The sequence below is a fragment of the Emydura macquarii genome, unplaced genomic scaffold (assembly GCF_026122565.2).
Source record: "Emydura macquarii macquarii isolate MOO-44397 ecotype Brisbane River unplaced genomic scaffold, CSIRO-AGI_Emac_v2 contig_3343, whole genome shotgun sequence".
In the NCBI taxonomy this organism is placed as follows: domain Eukaryota; kingdom Metazoa; phylum Chordata; order Testudines; family Chelidae; genus Emydura; species Emydura macquarii.
In genome coordinates this window covers 5,518,207-5,536,636 of record NW_027133480.1, presented here as the reverse complement: position 1 = coordinate 5,536,636, position 18,430 = coordinate 5,518,207, and the positions used below count along the sequence as shown (strand labels likewise).

Below are 18,430 nucleotides of genomic sequence, written 5' to 3'. Positions count from 1 at the left end.
AACTCACCGGCCCGCCCTGTCTCCGCCTAGCCGCCCGCCCCGGACAGGCAGGGGAGCTCGCTACAGGGCCGGGGCCGGGCCCAGATCGCGCGCGCTGCCGCCCGCCGCTGGGTTCTCTCGGCAGTGACTGGCTGCGCGGGGCGGCGGGCGGAGTGCCCGGCCGGGAGGAACCGCCGGGGTAGAGACCGCGGCCGGCGCTGGGCCGCATCATGGAGTTTCTGGCGCTGCACCCGCGGCGGCGGCGGGGGGCGTTGCACGCGCAGGAGCCGGGGGAACCGGAGCGCGTAAGTCCCGCCCGCGGAGGGAGAGGGCCGGGGCCGTTTACGTAGTTGCCGCTTCCGCTCTGCGGGCTCCGCCGCGTCTTCCGGCCGGCGGGCCCGGGTGCTCAGTGCCCCGGCGCGTGTGGAGCGCTGCAGGCTCCCTGGGCACAATGCCAGGACCCGCCCCTCCCCCCGCTCTAGGAGCCCTCTGCACCTCCCCGGGCGGCGGCGGCCGCCGCGTCCAGTTACCTCACATTCCCCCCTTGCGTTCACACAACTCCTAGCTGTGCAGTGCCTCTCCTTCCAGGGAGCTCGCTCAGCGTCCACCCCGTTTTAAAGGCCCCTCACGTTGATTGATGGAAGGTATTGACATCAGGCAGAAAGCCTTGGGCCTCATCTTGGGCAAATCACTTCCCACGATACTGTGACTCAGTTTCCCCGGCTGTACGATGTGGCTAATGATCTTGCCCTCTTTTAGCTATGGAAATTAGTTACTTACATTAAAGGGCTTAATCCACCATGCACTTCTAAGTTTCCTGTAAATTTTGTATCCCTTGTGTTGGCTCTTTGTCGCACATCAAGCCCTTGCCAGCCGGAGAGGTCTTACCCTATTAAAGATGCTGCAGTGAATATAAATTGCTTTATCCAATATTAACTATATGTTGGGCCCATCCTTGCAATCTTTAATGAAGCAAATTTCATAGTTACAGCTCTTGTCCTACAGATACTGGTGCTTGTAATTTTACTTCATATGAAGCCATGTGAGTAAGGTTCTATACCTGCATGTTTCCAGGATTACAGCCCAAATCAGTAAGAGGTGATTGGTCTGTATAAAAACTGCAGGATTGAGTCCTTAACTCAAGAGAAGCATGACATAAAAAGTTTTTGTTCTACAGTGATGGGTGTGTTCTTTAGAAATTAAATAAGAATATTTGTGTTATAATATAGTCCTGTTCTAATCGTTGCTTAACTTTAAGTAGATATTGACATGAGAAAGATTAAAGTGTCATGGCCATTTTACCCTTAAGACATTTGCAGGAAGAACAATGGGAAAGTCTCATTTCATAGTAAATTGTGTTTCATTGTTTAAGTAAAAGTACTATATGGTTTGAGAGTGATCCAAAGTCCATTAAAGTTAAATGTGGAGGAAAGCCTCAAATTAATGGGTTTTGGATTAGGCTAAGAAGTTTCTAACAATATGTAGGGTCTTAGGTTAAAGGGATAATGCGTTGTGAACTTTCTGAACTGTATGTCGCTAACTACTGGAATGTGAGTTTATCATTTGGCTGGAGTTTTGGCTTTTAGCCCCCTAGCGTCAGTACAGAAACATTGCTGAACTCTCTAAAGGCCCAGCCCTGCAAAACCTTCCATACCAATGCTTTCACATACTTGTAAAAGTGTTTGCAGGATTTAGCCCTAATTGAAGGATTTATTTATTTATTGTGAGCAAAATTAAAGTTGTTAAAATTGAAATAGAATTGTATGTTTACTTTCACAAGTGCAGCCCTGTCATTGTTAGAAGTTGATGCTTTGGTTGGACAAACACCTAATGATGAGGATTCCACAAACTCCCTTGGAAGCCTGTTCCAGTGCTTAACTATCTTCATAGTTAGAAAGTATGTTTTCCTCTGCAGATGTAAGATCTTGCTGGCCTTTTCAATAAGAAAACTGATCAGATGGGTCATGACCTCTGCCCTATTCCTCTCCCATTACACATAGGGTACCCATCTACCACTTCAAGTTAGTGGAACCTATTCAGTGCAAAAGCAAACATGAAATTAAGCTGGAGGTAAAAATTATATAAGGCATTATGACTCCAAATGCAACAGCAACATAATAGGCTCAAACTGTGAGAAAATCATCATTAAGGAAATCAGATTAACAGAAACTAATATTTGCTGATTGAAGGAGTTCCGAAGCTCTGCACAGTCACCCACTGTGTGCAGTCACACACAGCAGTCAGTATCGCACAACTTTGCTAAGGGATATGCATGTACATGAACATTGCTAATAATCCTGTGGTGAAGCCAAAAAAAAGAAGCTATCAGTAAATCACTATACCTAGGTGTTGGTTAAGAACTGGCCATCCCTCCCTCTGCAATACTGACTGAGCCAAGACCACATTGCACCACTTACACTGATTGTACACCACCCAAGACATGGGCCTTGAGTGGGGAAAACTGTACCAATTGAATCAAAATAGTGGCCCTTAGCACCTGCCTTAGTATTACCAAATATTACTATTTTATCAACTACAGTTGGTTAACAACACAGTAAAAACATCCTGATAGATAATAACTTAGATAGGTTACTAATTAAATCATAGTGTTTTAATATCATGTGTTGCAAAGAGCCACTTGTGGCTCAAGAGCCTCAGTCTGAGTATCACTGCTGTAGAACTGCTACTTCACTAATACACATCCCCACATAAATGCATATACCATGTTAGGTCTTGCTGTCTTTACAAATCAAGACCCTGGGAAGAACAATTGATACAAGTATTGGCCAGACTTCATTCAATTAATTCATTGGCCACGACTCAACCTTTATTCAGAGCTGCACCCACAAACCATCTCATATGTGCTACAGAAGCAGTCATTAAACCCAGAGAGGGAAACCAATGACATGATGTGGTCTGGCTGCACAGCTCCTAGTCCCAGATTAATGTATGTCATAAGCAAAGATTCATAGTGTATGCACCTACACATGACTATGATGTACATTAACACAGCTGCTTCCACATTACTAACATATTTGGATGTATGAAACCTTCCAGTCACTAGAATATACACTGAACAGGCACATAGCCCATTAGATATGTGCTCTCTGAAAATGTCCATAGGATGATAAACTTCTAGCAGCCATGTTGCCCATGGTCAGCATGGAGCTGATATGCAGTGCTATTAAGTGGTCCTACATATATGCTATTATTAGACCATACATGGCAGACATACGTTTCTGCTGACACAGATTTCCTCAGTATTTGTCCTAGCTTTGCATCTTGTGACATCCCATCTGTTTTAAAAGAGAATGTTGTATTCGTATACTTATTCCCAGAGTGGGGAAGGTGAGCCTGTAGACAGTTTTACTTCTCTAAATGGTACCCCATAAGCAAATACCCCCGCTTTAGTTGGTATACTACTTTATTACCAGTTGGCAGTACTAACAGTATTCACTGAAATGTGTCTAATGAGAAGAGTCTGTTAGACTCTTAATTGCATTCTCAGGATAAAAGTTTTAATCTTGAATGAGTTCATTTCTTTAACCAAATTCATTCCAAGAAGGTGTCTCTCACCTCCCAGCTTGTAAGCAGTTTTCTTTATAGTGAGTGCCAGGGCGTTCACTTTGGGGAAATTAACAGGAGCCTCAAGACAACTTGTGTTGGTGCTCATATACTCTTACTCCATTGGTTGATCATGCCTATTTGGAGTGTGACATGAGCAAAAATCCATCTAGTTAGAGGCTAACCTTGTTCTTACCATTTACAGGTAAGAAAAAAAAAAAAGTCTGTTGGTGAACTCTTGCTTTCAAGCCCTGTCCGATTACAAGAGAGTAGTATGCATAGAAAAGAAAGAACTTCTTTGTTCCTTTTTGAGGTTACACAGCCAGATTACGACCTTGTCCTGGCTCAGGCATTGTCCATGTACAGTAATAAATAAGTTAGTGAGACCACTTTACAGAGATGGAATAAAATTATTCTCTCAGATCCACATACCAGATCCCAACGTGCATATTCTGCTCTTTCTTTCTTGTGAGAGATATTTGTATCCAGAGAGCAGATTACTAATCACAATCCATTATGCAGATCCGAAAGGAGAATTTTCCTCTAAAAGAACAAATTAATAGCAGCTCATGATTGTAGCCCACGTGTTTTAGGAGCCACAAAAGTGGAAATTGGTTTCTGTTTTAGACTTAAACTAATAGTAGAAGCCTTAAGATTGCCCCTAGTATTAATGCTGGGAAACTGGTCTTATTTTATAATTTGCATAGCATTGTCCAAAACTCTACACTTAGTTTTTAAACAGCAAAACCCTTCCCTTTTAAGTTCTTTCTAACATGGAATCTTTGGGCCTGACTGGCTATTAAATTGTTGCCAACGAAGGGTGTAGTGTGGAGGTACATAGCTCTAGGAGGACCTTCTGGAGGCATCATTCTTCCGGCAGTCACAGTGCCCAGAAGAAACTCGGACACTGACATCCTTTCGGAGGACATGGTGGGCATTCAGCTGTGCTAATTGCTGCAGAGGGGTAAAGGTGCAATAGTCCTGTCATCTCTGGAAAGGCTAGCACCACTTTGGGTGCTAGCCTTCCTCATTCTTTGTACTTTGAGTACAAAAAGCTAGTTGGTAGATTCCTGTGCAGGGGAAAGATTCCTTGTGTCCTCTCTTCTTTCTCTTGTCTCTCATTAGCCTCCCTCAAACCTTTTTGCACATTATGTGTCTGTATGGTTCCTTTTTCCATATTTGGGTAGTTCTTCCTATATGTTATAGGAGCTTGTCTTAAGATAGCACTCTAATTTTTGAGAAGTTCCTTATTAACTTTATATTAATTTCCAGGTTCTTTGACTTGAAGACTAGCAAAGGGCTCAGCATTCTGTAAGACTATACGTTGGGATCCTGTTTTGTACATACTTGCTGTCATCCAGCTGGGACACAGGTTGAGATATACTATAAACAAAAGATAAAACAAAGCAGCTGCCAGTGTGGTTTTTAGTATATACAGGAGAAAAAAGTTGGCAAATATAGAACAAAAGACAATAGGATTAAGCACTTGATATTGAAGCTTCTAAAAAGATGACAAATCTTTCTGTGTATGTGTGTGTGTGTTTATGGGTGTATATTTAAAATTATAAGAAAGCCTCTCAAAAGCATCTGCTATTGCATTTAGATCAGTTAATTCTTCATATTAGTTCTTGCACCACCTGTATGACCCTTTTATGATCCATTTGTTGTACAAAGCCAGGAAATAAACTTGTGGCAACTTCCCCATTACTCAAGGGGAAGAGAGATTTATCTGGAAACCTTCCATCTTCCCTCCAAACACTCTCACATACTTTGCTCCTAAAAGCATAGGTTGGTATGTATCTTCTCTATAGAATGATCTGTTTTTTTCTGCTTTGCCTAGGATAGAATGTGACCTTGTGTTTCTTATCTTGAGCCCTAGATCCACACTGGATACAGTGATCATTAGAATGACCTCATGTTCCTGGTAAATGATGTGTCATTCTGATGTAATCTTGCCTAGCGGAAACTAGGCTTTTTGAACAGCTATCCTGTTGGCCTTATTAATGGCAAACTTGCTAGATTCTTCATTAACTGGGTTCAGTCCATAGTCAGGATTGATGTATTGGTTTGTTGTTTCTCTTCCATGATATGATACTCTGCTTCATAGCATTTCAGGATAATTTAGCCTTCTCTGCAGCTAACCTCTGTGGAAACTTCAAGTTCTCTTAGCATCAGTGTGATAAGATTTTGTCAGCCAACTACTCTGTATGCTAAATTTCTCTCACTGATATTAAGTATCTTAAACCCCAAAAACAATACCTTGAATTTATTTTGGATAAGCCAAATTTCTTATGATGCATAGCAGTAAATCACTTTTTCCTTTTATCCTTCATCTCATACATCTTGCTAGTTCTGCTGCTGTAGTGGTATGCCATAGCTTTTAATAAAGGACAAATTCTACAACAACAAAGGGAAGAGGATGTTTTCCCAGTGGAGGACAGCCTGTCTTGAGAGGACCTTCTCAGACTTTGTTATTATATTATTCACTTTCTTAGTACAATACATATTTTGCTTTTTGATTTACCTCCCTTACAAATATGCTTTATTCCTCAGTAGTGTTCTTGTTTCAACTGTTCTCCACTGAGGTTCCTGGTGTATTGATCCATTTTGTTTTTACATAACAGGATTTTTTTATACATATTCAAATCTTAAATTTAGTTTCCATGCTTCAGGAACCTGCTTAGTTTGCTGGCAAGTCATCTCCTGCCTATGAAACTCTAATGCTACTGGGAGAGAGAATATTTCACTTGACATTCATTGTGAAGATTGACTCTGTTAGTGGACAGTATTGGGCTCTGCAAAACAATCTATGTTAGTGGCCAATATGTAACACTGATTAACATTGGGGTACGAAGAGGAAAATATAGAATATTATAGCATGATACCACATATTAAAATGTTACTATTTCTAAAAACAAAGTTGGTTCAAAAGGATATCAAGGAAAATTTTCAAACCTAAGTCCTATTTTCAAAGGTGAGTTGAGATTCTGGAGCTTAAGTCTCATTGAAAGTCAGTGGGACTTAGGCTCTAGAATGCATAGGTCTCTTCTGAAAATGGGACTTAGAGCTTTTCCCATCCTCATGTTATTCTGTAAAGCCTCTCAATATGATTGGGCTTTGGACCTTTTGCACACCTAAGAACTGAACTCAAGATTTTTATCTGTTACATGTTTTCAGGATATATATAAGTGCAGTGGACTGTGCATTATGAGGATAGCTAAGTGTTGTTTTTTATTCTTTTAGAAACGAGTATGCAAGAATTTAGAGACAGTTCCAAATGAGAGTGATTTTCGCCACCAGTTAAATGAATGTGCAATGGATTACTGGACTATGGAGCTGGATTCTAAACAGAAAGACTCCACAGAACAATGTATTCCTCAGACTACAAAGGAAAAGCAAAATTCAATGGTATGTTTACATCATCAACAATAACTATTTATTAGTAGAACATGTTTAAAATACATTATATAATATAATTGCAAATAATTGCTTTTTTTGAGAGTTTTGTGTATGTTTTTTGTTAATTAGATTTTTCAAAATCATGGAAGCAAAGGTACTGCCCAGCCTTGCCCAAGATGTACTGCAGGAGAATCTGTAAGTATATTAACCTTCTTACTGTGACATAAAAGATAGACTTGTTCTTAAATATTAGACCCATAAAACATAAAGTTAATAAAAATCGCAATTACATTTCTCAGGAATAAAGCATGTAAATAAAAAAGGCAGATTGATTTAGCTTTTCCTAGGTATTGTAGCAGAGTACAAACTAATATGTTTCCAGCATCAGGCTGAAAATAGAGATTGCAAACACATTTTTCAAATTCACTCTAAAAATCAGAGTTTACTGAATTCTTTTTTAAATAAAAATAATACTACATAATCTCTTTTTTTCCATTGGTATTTTTCATTAAAATAATTAAGACAAGTAGAGTTCCTGAACATTTTATTCAGATTTTTAGTAGGTACTTGCTTGCTATTTTTTAGCTATTATGCTGAGTTTTACAGTTCACCCAGGCCAGTAAGTTGCCTGCCCTGTAACCTTAGGTCCCTTTGTATTGTGCAGCTTTGGCTCAGAGCCCTGAAACCCGCAACATGCTCACAGCATCATGGTCTCCCCTGGCTTCCACCAGCCCAGTTACTCTTTGCACAGTGACTCCAATAACCCTTGCATTGTCAAGTCTCCCCAAAACCATTTCCCCTGCAATGTCAAGTCCCTCTTACTGGATATTCACAGAGGTAACACCAAGTTCGCTGCCTCCAAAGAACCAGCACACACAACAGCTTGTAAGGCTATCTGGAGTTATACGTTCCTCCATAACACCCAACACAGATGCTTTGTAGTAAAACTAAGACAAGAGTAAGTTTCTTAAAAAAGAATATAGGTTTAAGTGATTTCAAGCAAGAGTGAAAGAGATATGAAAGGGTTACAAGCAAAAACAACATGCTTTCTAGTGTCTAAAACTTAATTCTAGCAACATATAGCTTTGTCTAACAGTTTTTTTTACTCACCCCAAGTTGTCAGTATTCTCCAGCCTGTTTATCAGGACCCATCTTTCATAAATACAAAGCGCTGCCTTCTTTGTTCTCTCAGCTGATGGTCACCCCAAAGTCTTTCAGCAGTTCCTTATATCACCAAAGTTTAACTTTGTCTTCAAGGTCAGGAAGCCCTCCTAGGGACTCAGCTTTCTGTGTCCACCAGGGAGTCTGTGCCCTCTTAATTTTGCAGTCCCCTGTGATTTACAATGTAAATTATCTTCCTGCAATCTGCAATGCAAATGAACAGCCCACTGTCCCTGGTCACACCTGGCTTGATTTGCAGTTGAGCCAAAGAGGTGTTTGCCTTTCTTCTTTATCTTTGATTGATTTGCCTTATTTGATTGATTTGCCTTATTTGTCTGTTTAGAGATTCCGAAACATATCAGAGAGTAATCATAATTTTACATACAGCATTATAACATGCATTTCACAGTGATAATATGACCAGCATGTTAATAGTTTTCAAGTGATATTACAAGACACCTTTTACATAAATATCACAACAACAGTGTGAGAGATTTACTGTTACATACAAGAGGAGCCCTTGCCATCTAGCATTGGGGTGTCTTAGGGTCATAGATGGGCACTAGAAAGCCCACTAGGTAAGATATTCTTAGTAACAAAAAATGTGAATCTTTAGTACAAATCATTCACTTTGCCTCTGGAGGTGGAGAGGATAAAACTTCAAGGGGATTCCCTCCCCAAGGCCAGCAAAAGAGGAAGGGCTATTTCTACCATGTATTTCCTCCCAGATCCCATAGGAGATTTACCATGCATTGTCCATATACCAACCTTACAGTGAAGCCTCCAAAAAAATTATTACTCAGAGAGTTAGTGTTAAATTTTGTTTCCTCAGTTGTTCAACCCACCCAAGCAGGGTTCCACAAGAGCAGCCCCAGTAGGAGAGCAGGACAGGTATATGAATGGTGTTTCAGTTAGGAAGTCTTGAGGAGAAGGCTGAATATCTAGGGCAGTGATATTCAGACTGAGGCTCACGCATGGCTCTGTAATGCATCTCCTGTGGCTCTTTGAAGCATGTGATATTAAAACACTGTGTGATTTAATTATTAACCAATCAGGATACTTTTACTATATTAGCCAATTGTAGTTGATAAGACGATAATATTTGGTCAGTCATTTTGCTGTGAGAATTATATATATAACCAAATATTTCCCTGTCATACTGTTTAAATATGAATATATAGTTAGATAGTAAATGAAACAATGAATTCACACTACTGTGGGTCTTTTGGATAATGTAGATTGCTAATTTGACTCCTGAACCATTGAGATCTGAGTATCACTGTTCTTGGGTGAAATCCTGGACCCAGTGAAATAGGTGGCAAAACTCCTGTTGACTTCAAGAGGACAAGGATTCCATGCCTAGCATCAAAAGTTGTAACTGAGAAGATATTAGTTGTCAACATTGCATTGAGTTTTAACCATTTTTTTTTTAAAAAGTACCATGAGGAACAAGCTTCTCCTGTAAAGCACTGCGTGCCAGATTTTTAAAGGTATGTAAGCACCTAAAGCTGCATCAAATTCCTACTGGGATTTTCAAAAGCACACAGACGTCTAACTTCTGTTGATTTCAGTGGAAGTTAGGCACATAGGCACCTTTGAGAATCCCACTAGGCACCTCTGCATATCTGTAGGCATCTAAATACATTTAAAAATCTGGCCTTGACTATCTTCCTCTCCCACTGAAGTTACTGAAAGTTGAAGAATCTGTTCTATTAATAAACTTGAATTATCAAGTTTTGTGAGTTTTTGCTGCCTGTTCTTTCTCCACATGCAAACTTTAAAGTGTATCTTTGGATCAAAACCCAAATTGTTTTGGGATGTTAGTTTTCTGCCCGTTTTGGAGAAGTCAGTCTTCGACCTCTAACTTTTTTAAATGGTTTTCAGAATTACAAGTGCCAGCATTACCATTAATAAGGTTCTTCAGTTTTAATGACTAGTGTGAAACTAATTTTTGATGAATTACACAGTTGCAAATTGGTCCTGGAATACATTATACTCAGCTTTAGGTAATATTCATGTATACCTCTTGATGTCAAATAACACAATTTCTATTTTGGCAATGGTATTAGAAATGCAATAGTCTTGTGCCTCTCTTCATTAAATTTTACATCAGTAAATGTAAGAATAAATTGATGAGCCAAAAAAAATTTTCCTATATAGGAATACCACAATTCCAAAATTGAAGATTTATTCCCCACCGTATACCTCTGCTTGCAAAACATAAGAATTTCAAATTATAGCTTTACGGGGTTTCACTTTTATACTTTTCTAGATAGGTTCCCACCCCACAGCCTCCCCGCTTGTAGTCTTGAAATGGATAAATACTTTTCCTAGTTAAAGCAGAGCAATTTTAAAACGTCTGGATCAAGTGAAATTCTAATGTCCACAATGTGCCTTGAGGCGATTAGGAACAAAGGCATTTGTCCATGCTTGATATAGGAGATCATAGTGTCAGTGGAAGCAGAGGTCAAGGATTAAAATGTAATGGGGTTGACATGGATTACTAAAGATCAGTATATATAGACTCAATCATTGTGTTCTCTTTGACTAATCAGCTACTTCTGGCCCATATCATAAGAGAAGAAAATACACATATTTTGATCATTTCAGCAGGAACCAAACTGGTACATTATTTTCATTCACAAAATAATTTTTAAAAATTGTTAGCGCTCTATCACACTACAGTGTAATGTCTCACAAAGGTGTAACTGGCTCAGCTAACTAGTAACTTTCTGCAGAGTTCAAATTTCACCTTAAAAGATTTAAAGGACTGTCATTCACTGAGATCCAATTTGGACACCTATAGACATAATTACCATGGAACTAACATTCCAGTACCTGGCTGTAACAAAGAAGAGGAGCCCAGATGTGGGAAGAGATAAAGCATTTCTCCATTGCTTCTACAAGGAATAGCATAAGAATGTTAAAGTCACGATAAGAAGCTGCACGTTCTACAGTTTACAGAGGAGTTCAAGTGAATTAAAGTAAAACATGGCAGCTAGACACAAAGCCTGATGGGCTGAGACAACCCTTTGGTGGTGGTGGTTTGTGGTGGGTCTTTTATCAGCATTGTGTTTTGCACTGCGAAATCCTAATTTTATGCAGTTTGTGAGGAATGTAAAGAACTTGATGGACATCAGCAATTCCTGGTCACTTCCACTTTTAGGTCTGCACTTAAAAGCCCAGTGTAGTCAGGCTAGAGTTTGAGCTTAAACCAGTTCACTAATATAAGAAGGGGGCAGGGCAAAAACTATATTTAAATATTGTGCTGTGAAAAATGCAGCTGTATGAAACCAGGGGTGGAGAGGGGCAGGGAGAAGCTTTTATTTCAACCGTTACAATTTTTAAGCATTCGCTGGGCCAGCTTTTGGTTGTGAGGGAAGGAAGCGGGGGGGAAATGCACCAGTGAAAAATGAGTTTGGAAAAATTTCCAATCTTGTTTGAACTACTTTTTTTTTAATCCTTTATTTTCAGTTGCACAGTGTGTGAGGGTCATTTTTGTTTGATCTCTGTGTAACATATGTACCCATAAATAGTTTGTCATGTAAAATGTATATGTAAAAATGAACAAGATAATTTAAAAGAACTCCCCAACAAGAAAATAAAGCCTCATCCCACTCTGACTATGCTAATATATTTTATATTTAATCAAAATAATAAGACTTCTAACAGTTACCAGTGTGATGTTAAAATTGTCAGTACATTGTATGCAATTCCGTTGTTTACTTTTTGCATGCATAGCATTTTAACTTGACATGCGGAACACTTATCCAAAACATATGTTATCCATGTTCCCCTTAAAATCACATTGAAAAATGTCCTGATTATTCGGATTGATTCATTGTCCACTATGTCATTTGTATTATCAAAGTATGATACTTTCAGTGAAACCAGTGCACAATGACAAAGATGCTACACCAGTTTTAAATTAGTTGTTTTTTGTTTTGTTTTGCTTTTTTTAGTGATGTGTGAAACTTTTTCATTTCAGGGACACTTTAACCATATTATGGGCTTCTAGAAGAAGAGAGACTGCAAAGCAGCAGTGTTCAATTTCTGTTTTTAAAACCTAAGAATGTTCATGTGTAAATGCCGTACAGCTGGATTTCTGTATACACCCATTCGATTAACAGTGTGGATCTAGGTTTGTTATACATTATTTTCAGATGGTGTGCGTTATGTTGTGTTTTTAGTACAAAAGTCCATATTCCTTTGGTTTTATAGTTTAAGAAGTTATTACTTCAGAGTAACTTCCATCTTGATTTTTCCTCCCCTATCTCCTCCCCAAGACTCATCACACTGTCTAGTGTTTCATTCAGACGTATGTTGTTAGTAGAAAGTCATGAAAATAGGTCTGATTTGCTTATAAGAGTTTAGTTAGCCCAATGTTGGCCCAGTCCTGCAAACCCTTAGTCCTTTTGTTCTACCATCTGTTCTTTTTGGATACCTTTTGGGATACTGGTAGTGACCATCCTTGTGCTCACTGCATTTGTGGCCCAGCCCTGTACAGAGTGACATAAAGCAGAGGTTCTTTTTACACACGCAGCCCTGGTACACCTGCTCAGAGGCCAGTAACAATATGGTCCTAAGCTTGCACTTGTTCATTACTCACCAGAAACCATATCCCCCACCCAGTGTCCCATTTTAAAAATTTTCCGTTTGTTTGTAAACAAACACCCTTTTACACACAGGTAGCTATGAAAGACAAATGTTTAATAGGAGAAGCAGTATTGTTTTCACAACACTCCAGCATGTGAAACTGAATGGTAGCATCTGTGCCATGCAGTTCTCTTCTTAAAGTTGCCAAGGACATAACCAGTTTGCCACTGCTTGACTCCTATAGGGAAGACTCGCTTGTTCTCCAGTTGTTGGCTTGGCACTGCCTTATTAGTATTAACCTATTTTAAAATACCATAAAATGTCTTCTCACTGCTGAAATTGTTTGAACATTAATTTAATCTTCATTTCTTGGTAGTATTAATTATTTACATTTCATTTTTGTCATACACATTTTATTAACGTTTTCAGGCTATCTAACACAGGGCTCAATAATGCCATTAGAGTGAGGATGAGGAGCAGGTGCACTGTCCCAGGAGTAGCTCTGGGAGGAACTCACTGGTATAATGTCTCTTGGAGGTTCTGGTGCACAGGAGGTCTGGCCAGCTATATGGGGCTCCTGCATGAGAGGCTGATGGGCATGGCCCTAACTCTTTCACCTCTCTTTTGCTGCATCATACCCCAGAAGGTACACAAAGAAAGCAATCTCTGGGCCCAGCTGCTGCTCAGGGGAGGACTTCCTTTAAGCAGCCAGTCAAACAAATAAACAAAGTTTATAGGCCAGATCCTTAGTTCTAGTTAACCCATGATCAGCACAGGTCCCAAAAAGGCAGCAGGGCAGAGTTGGCATTAGAACAGTATTCTGCCTCCACAGTTATGGGAATATCCAGGGACCAGTTCACCTCCCAGAGCAACTTACAACTGCAGCCCTGAAGCTGCAAATACACCAGGCTGTTAATAGCCCTTTAGGGGCTAGTATAGAGCTAGGGATTAACAGGGCACAAGATATTCAAGCCACGCTCCCTCCTCCTCCCCCCCTCATCCTCCCCAAATGCCCCTTGCATTGTTTGGAGGCAGTTGATGTTCATCTTTTAAATAAAATTGATACCACATTGATGGACACCATCTAAATAGCAAGGGCAGACAGGCAATAAACATGACTGGGCATGAGTTTTTCTGCAATAATAGTACAAGTAGATGGTACAAAGCCCAAGGCATCTGAAAGTTCAGTTATTGCACAATAACTCAAACCCTCTTGTGTTTTATTAAGTAAGGCCTGGTCTACATCTAAAACTGATGTCAATCTAGCTCCATCACTGCAGGGGTGTGAAAAATTCACACTCCTGAGAGATGTAGTTAAGCCAGTTTATGCCCCAGTATAGACACCACTAGGTCGATGAAAGAATTCTTCCATCAACCTGGCTGCTGCATCTCAAGGGGCCACCTCTCTACAGCTATTGAAAAACCCATTATGTCACTGTAGCAGGTGTCTACACTTCTGCGCTACAGCAGCACAGCTGACGCACTGTAGCTTTGCCGCTACGGCACCTATAGTGTATATACGCCCTAAATGTGATTATGAGTATAACAATGTATAGCCAAAGAAAAGATAGGACTAAAAACAACATGTAACCAAAGAAGAGATGGGGCAAAAGCAGACTTGACTCTGCTCAGGAAGGAATAAGTTTGCGCCAGTATGTATTATAGCAATAGTGTGTCACCAGTTTTAAAACATGGGAAGATATGTCTTTATGTATTAGCAATTTGGAAAGATGCAAATTTGTTAACAAAGATGTGAATTCTTTCAGTGAATTATACTGGTAATGTCCATGCACATTTCTTCTTGTTTGGTCTAAACGTGCTGCTCTTTAATTAATTCTGTTATGAGATGTGGCAAAAACAAAGAGGGTCCAAGTCGTGTTCACCAATGTGCACTTCATAATTTTTATATCATGTTCCCGCTAACTCTTCTCCCTTCAGGCTATAAAATACTTGGTTTTTGTAATATCTTATCTTTCATAAATCACAAGGATTGGTCCCAGTCCTTGGCTGTATTACAGAGAGTTGATTAAGTTATAGTAGTGTTTGATTATAATGGAGTTTTTTTTAATCAGTCTCATCACTGCTCCTGCACAGTGGGCAGGTGTTTCATTATGATCTCCGCAACGATTCCCAAGACTTCATCCTTGGAGTGTACTGTACCTGTTGAGCCCAACAACATGAGAATTTTAGACTGTTCTTACCACTCTTTCTTGTTATACGAGCATGGGCCTGTTTCACCATTGCCCTGTATCTTGTGTAGTCACTTACACCCATGCAAAGAAAGTATAATATGCTAACAAATCAGAAACTGGTAGCATTTTATATCTCTTTGCATTGTCGCATCCTTTAACGTTTCAGTGATAGTGTTATTCATCTGAATAGACTTATGTGTACTGAGCATCTGATAAACCCTACAGTTCAGAAAGTTGGATAAAATCATACACCTATACACCAATACCAATAACCTATACACCAATTTCAGAATAGGTTATTACAAAAATAGTTAATTTACAGTTATCTTTTGCACTGTATACTATGAGACTTATATTTTGGAACAATACTATTAAAACTGTTGAAGAAAAATCTTAGCTCACTTAGCTAAGTGATGACAATTAATAACCGTTTATTCTCAAAGTAGATTAGATCAAAGTTATTGGAGGCAGGTGGCTGCTTTAACAAATTAGAGCATGAACTCTTTTCAGCCTCTTTCAACCCTGACCTACCACTGTGAGTTTGCAGATAGTGTTGTGTAAACTAGTTATTGCCTCTACCAGTTCACATAATACATGTGGTTGTTGTAAAATACACAAGAGTTGTATAAAGCAGAATATAGGCTATGTACACAGTGACGGTGGCAAATTCGCTACCATCAGATCGATTTTTCCAGATCAATAGAGCAGCAGTGAAGACATGCTCAATCGATCCAGAAGTTGACCTATTAAAACCACCTCCAAAAAAAGTGTAGCGCTGCATTGACGGGACCACATTTCCCGTCGGCACAGCTCAGTGGAGCCAGCACGCTAAAGGGAAGTAATGAAGTCGACGGGAGTTACACAAGGTACTCAGTGTAGCGTGCGTAACTTCCATTGACTGCTGTCAAATTTTGCCGGCAGTGTAGACCTGCCCATAGTGTTTTTTATGTTCTTCAGAGAAAGAGCCATTAAGAGAATTTCTGCTCACACACTGCTGCTTTTTCATGGATGAAGAAGAACATTTTAACTTTTGCATACCCATCCTCTTGCTTTTCAAGCCAATTTTCTGTAGTCCTTTAAATACCATACATTATTACTGTGCTTTAGTTCTGGATATCACCCAATTCTCTTGCTTCTTTTAAATGAAATCTTGAAACCTAAGATCACAATTTGCACTGAAATTATAGGTCATTTCAGATCTGCATTTTTAGTCACCTTTTAACTGATATTTCCACTTTTTTTTCATAGTCTGCAAAACAAACAGAAAAAATTTGTCAACCATTCCTATGATTCTAATCTACAGCCTTGCCATTTTTGATTAACACTGGTGTCTTTACATGAAGTAGATCCCTCTCTGCTCAAAGTATTATCAAAATTCCTTCTCAAATTAATTAACATTGTGAAAGGACATTCTTCCGAACTTTGTAAAGGCATCTAACAACAACCCTTTTAATACTTTTTTCTTAATGTAGTTTACAATAATATAATGAAAAGCTTTTGGAATGTAAAATTATAGAAGAAAAGTGTGCAGCATATTTTTTAAAATCACAGCAACCTAGGAGTGCCATCTTACCAATCATTGTTCGGAAAGTTATTGTGTTGCACATGGCCAGAAGCTCTAAAGTTAATTTAGCCAGCCTATTGGTGTTTTGGGGGATGTTACTAGATGCTGTTTAATAATTATTTCTGTGTAGATGCAAAGCCAACTTTATATATGTGTCCATATCCATTTGTGAAACACTTTGTATAATTAGGCATTACTTTCTGGGGCACTATCCTATTCCCATTGAATTTAATAGAAATTCCCAATTGTTTCATTGGGACTATGACATGGCCCCCTCGGTGTCCCTGATGTTCTTCCTTTGGCCTTGTCACAGGACAGTCATTGTTATTAAGTATCAGATACCAACTTTGGCTGCTTCTCACTGGAAATAATGTAATTTCCCTTGATTTTCATGAACTAGAACAGTGGTTCTCAACCAGGGTTACATGTACCCTGCGGGTACACAGAGGTCTTCCAGGGGATACATCAATTCATCTAGATATTTGCCTAGTTTTACAACAGGCTACATAAAAAGCACTAGTGAAGTCAGTACAAACTAAAATTTCATACAGACAATGACTTATTTATACAGCTGTATATACTATGCACTGAAAATGCAAGTACAATATTTATATTCCAATTGATTTATATTATGGTAAAAATGAGAAAGTGAGCAATTTTTCAGAAATAGTGTGCTGTGACACTTTATATTTTTTTGTCTGATTTTTGTAAGCAAGTAATTTTTAAGTGAGGTGAAACTTGAGGGATACACAAGACAAATCAGACTCCTGAAAGTGGTATAGTAGCCTGTAAAGGTTGAGAGCCACTGAATTAGAAAATATGTAAAATTCCATTGCAGAAATTGAGCGGGTGACTTCTCATTTCCATATCTGAAGCTTTAGGGAAACTGTGGGCTGCTTTATGGTGTGTTTACATGCTAAGATGGTTTTGAATTTTTTTTCCCCTAATGGAATGTGTGTCTAAACAGGCCAGTATGAAAACCTTTTGATAATGAGATATTTTAATATATTGAAGACTTATAACAATAATATTTTAAAAATATATTGTATTTGACATCCAGTTCTAGGCTTGCCATCAGTCTGAATGATAAAACTGTTGTAATGGATACACACAAATACAATACAGATTTGGAATGGTAAGCATTCTTCAGAGCAGACGTGTTAGATCTGCACTAGAACCACAAAATTATTGTTTTGAGAGTTTTCCCTCACCATATCACTGTGGTATTTTGACTTTATTTATAATGTTATATAGGCTTATATTTCCTAATGTTTATGCTTTTGTACACAAAATAACCTATGAGTAGTACATTTCAATGTATACAGTGATACAGACTTGTTTCCTGGTTTTAATCCAGATATAGCTGATACAATCTAATATTTTTATCTGACCTTTTTAACTTTGTATTTTGTAAATTGCTGTTCACAAAAGCAATAACATTAAACACCACGTTGGCTTACAAGTGTGAAAGTGACTTTTTCCTTCACATTTCCATTCATAATCAAGTTACACTCTTCAGATGGTTAACGTGTATAGATAAATGTACGCTATTGTGTACACTGTTGTAGAGCTAGGTGCCATTTCCCCATCCCATGCCAGACAGTTCAATCCTTCCCAGGTCTGGTGTAATCACATATGAAACTACTAACATTTCAAAACAAACTCACTTCACCCAGGGTCTAGTTTAATGAAGTCCCAAACAGCATCAATCCTCCTACAGTCTGGGTCAATGGCAAAAGAAACTATCTCCAGCAAATATACAAGAAACCTCCCATCCAGGGCCACATTTCCAATTAGGCACAATAGGCACATGCCTACGGGTGCTGGCATTCTGGAGACACCTAAACAATGACAGATTACCTCACAGGCCAACAGGGCCCGTGCCCAGGGGCCTCAGACAATTTGGGGGCTCTGAACAAGCACCGGAATACTGGCCCCGCCCCCTGCTCCTCCTTCTCCTTCTCTCTCCCGGGCC

The 18,430-nt window shown here is 39.2% G+C and overlaps 1 protein-coding gene across 1 annotated transcript; it reads left to right on the top strand.

The window, feature by feature from the left end:
* The first annotated feature begins 23 nt into the window (after positions 1 to 23).
* Positions 24 to 17,907, top strand: CUNH10orf143 (chromosome unknown C10orf143 homolog). The gene is made up of 4 exons (XM_067533384.1): positions 24 to 284; positions 6,787 to 6,951; positions 7,072 to 7,137; positions 12,092 to 17,907. The coding sequence occupies exons 1-4, from the start codon at positions 210 to 212 to the stop codon at positions 12,119 to 12,121; spliced, it is 336 nt and encodes a 111-aa protein (XP_067389485.1). The 5' UTR covers positions 24 to 209; the 3' UTR covers positions 12,122 to 17,907.
* Positions 17,908 to 18,430: the final 523 nt, after the last annotated feature.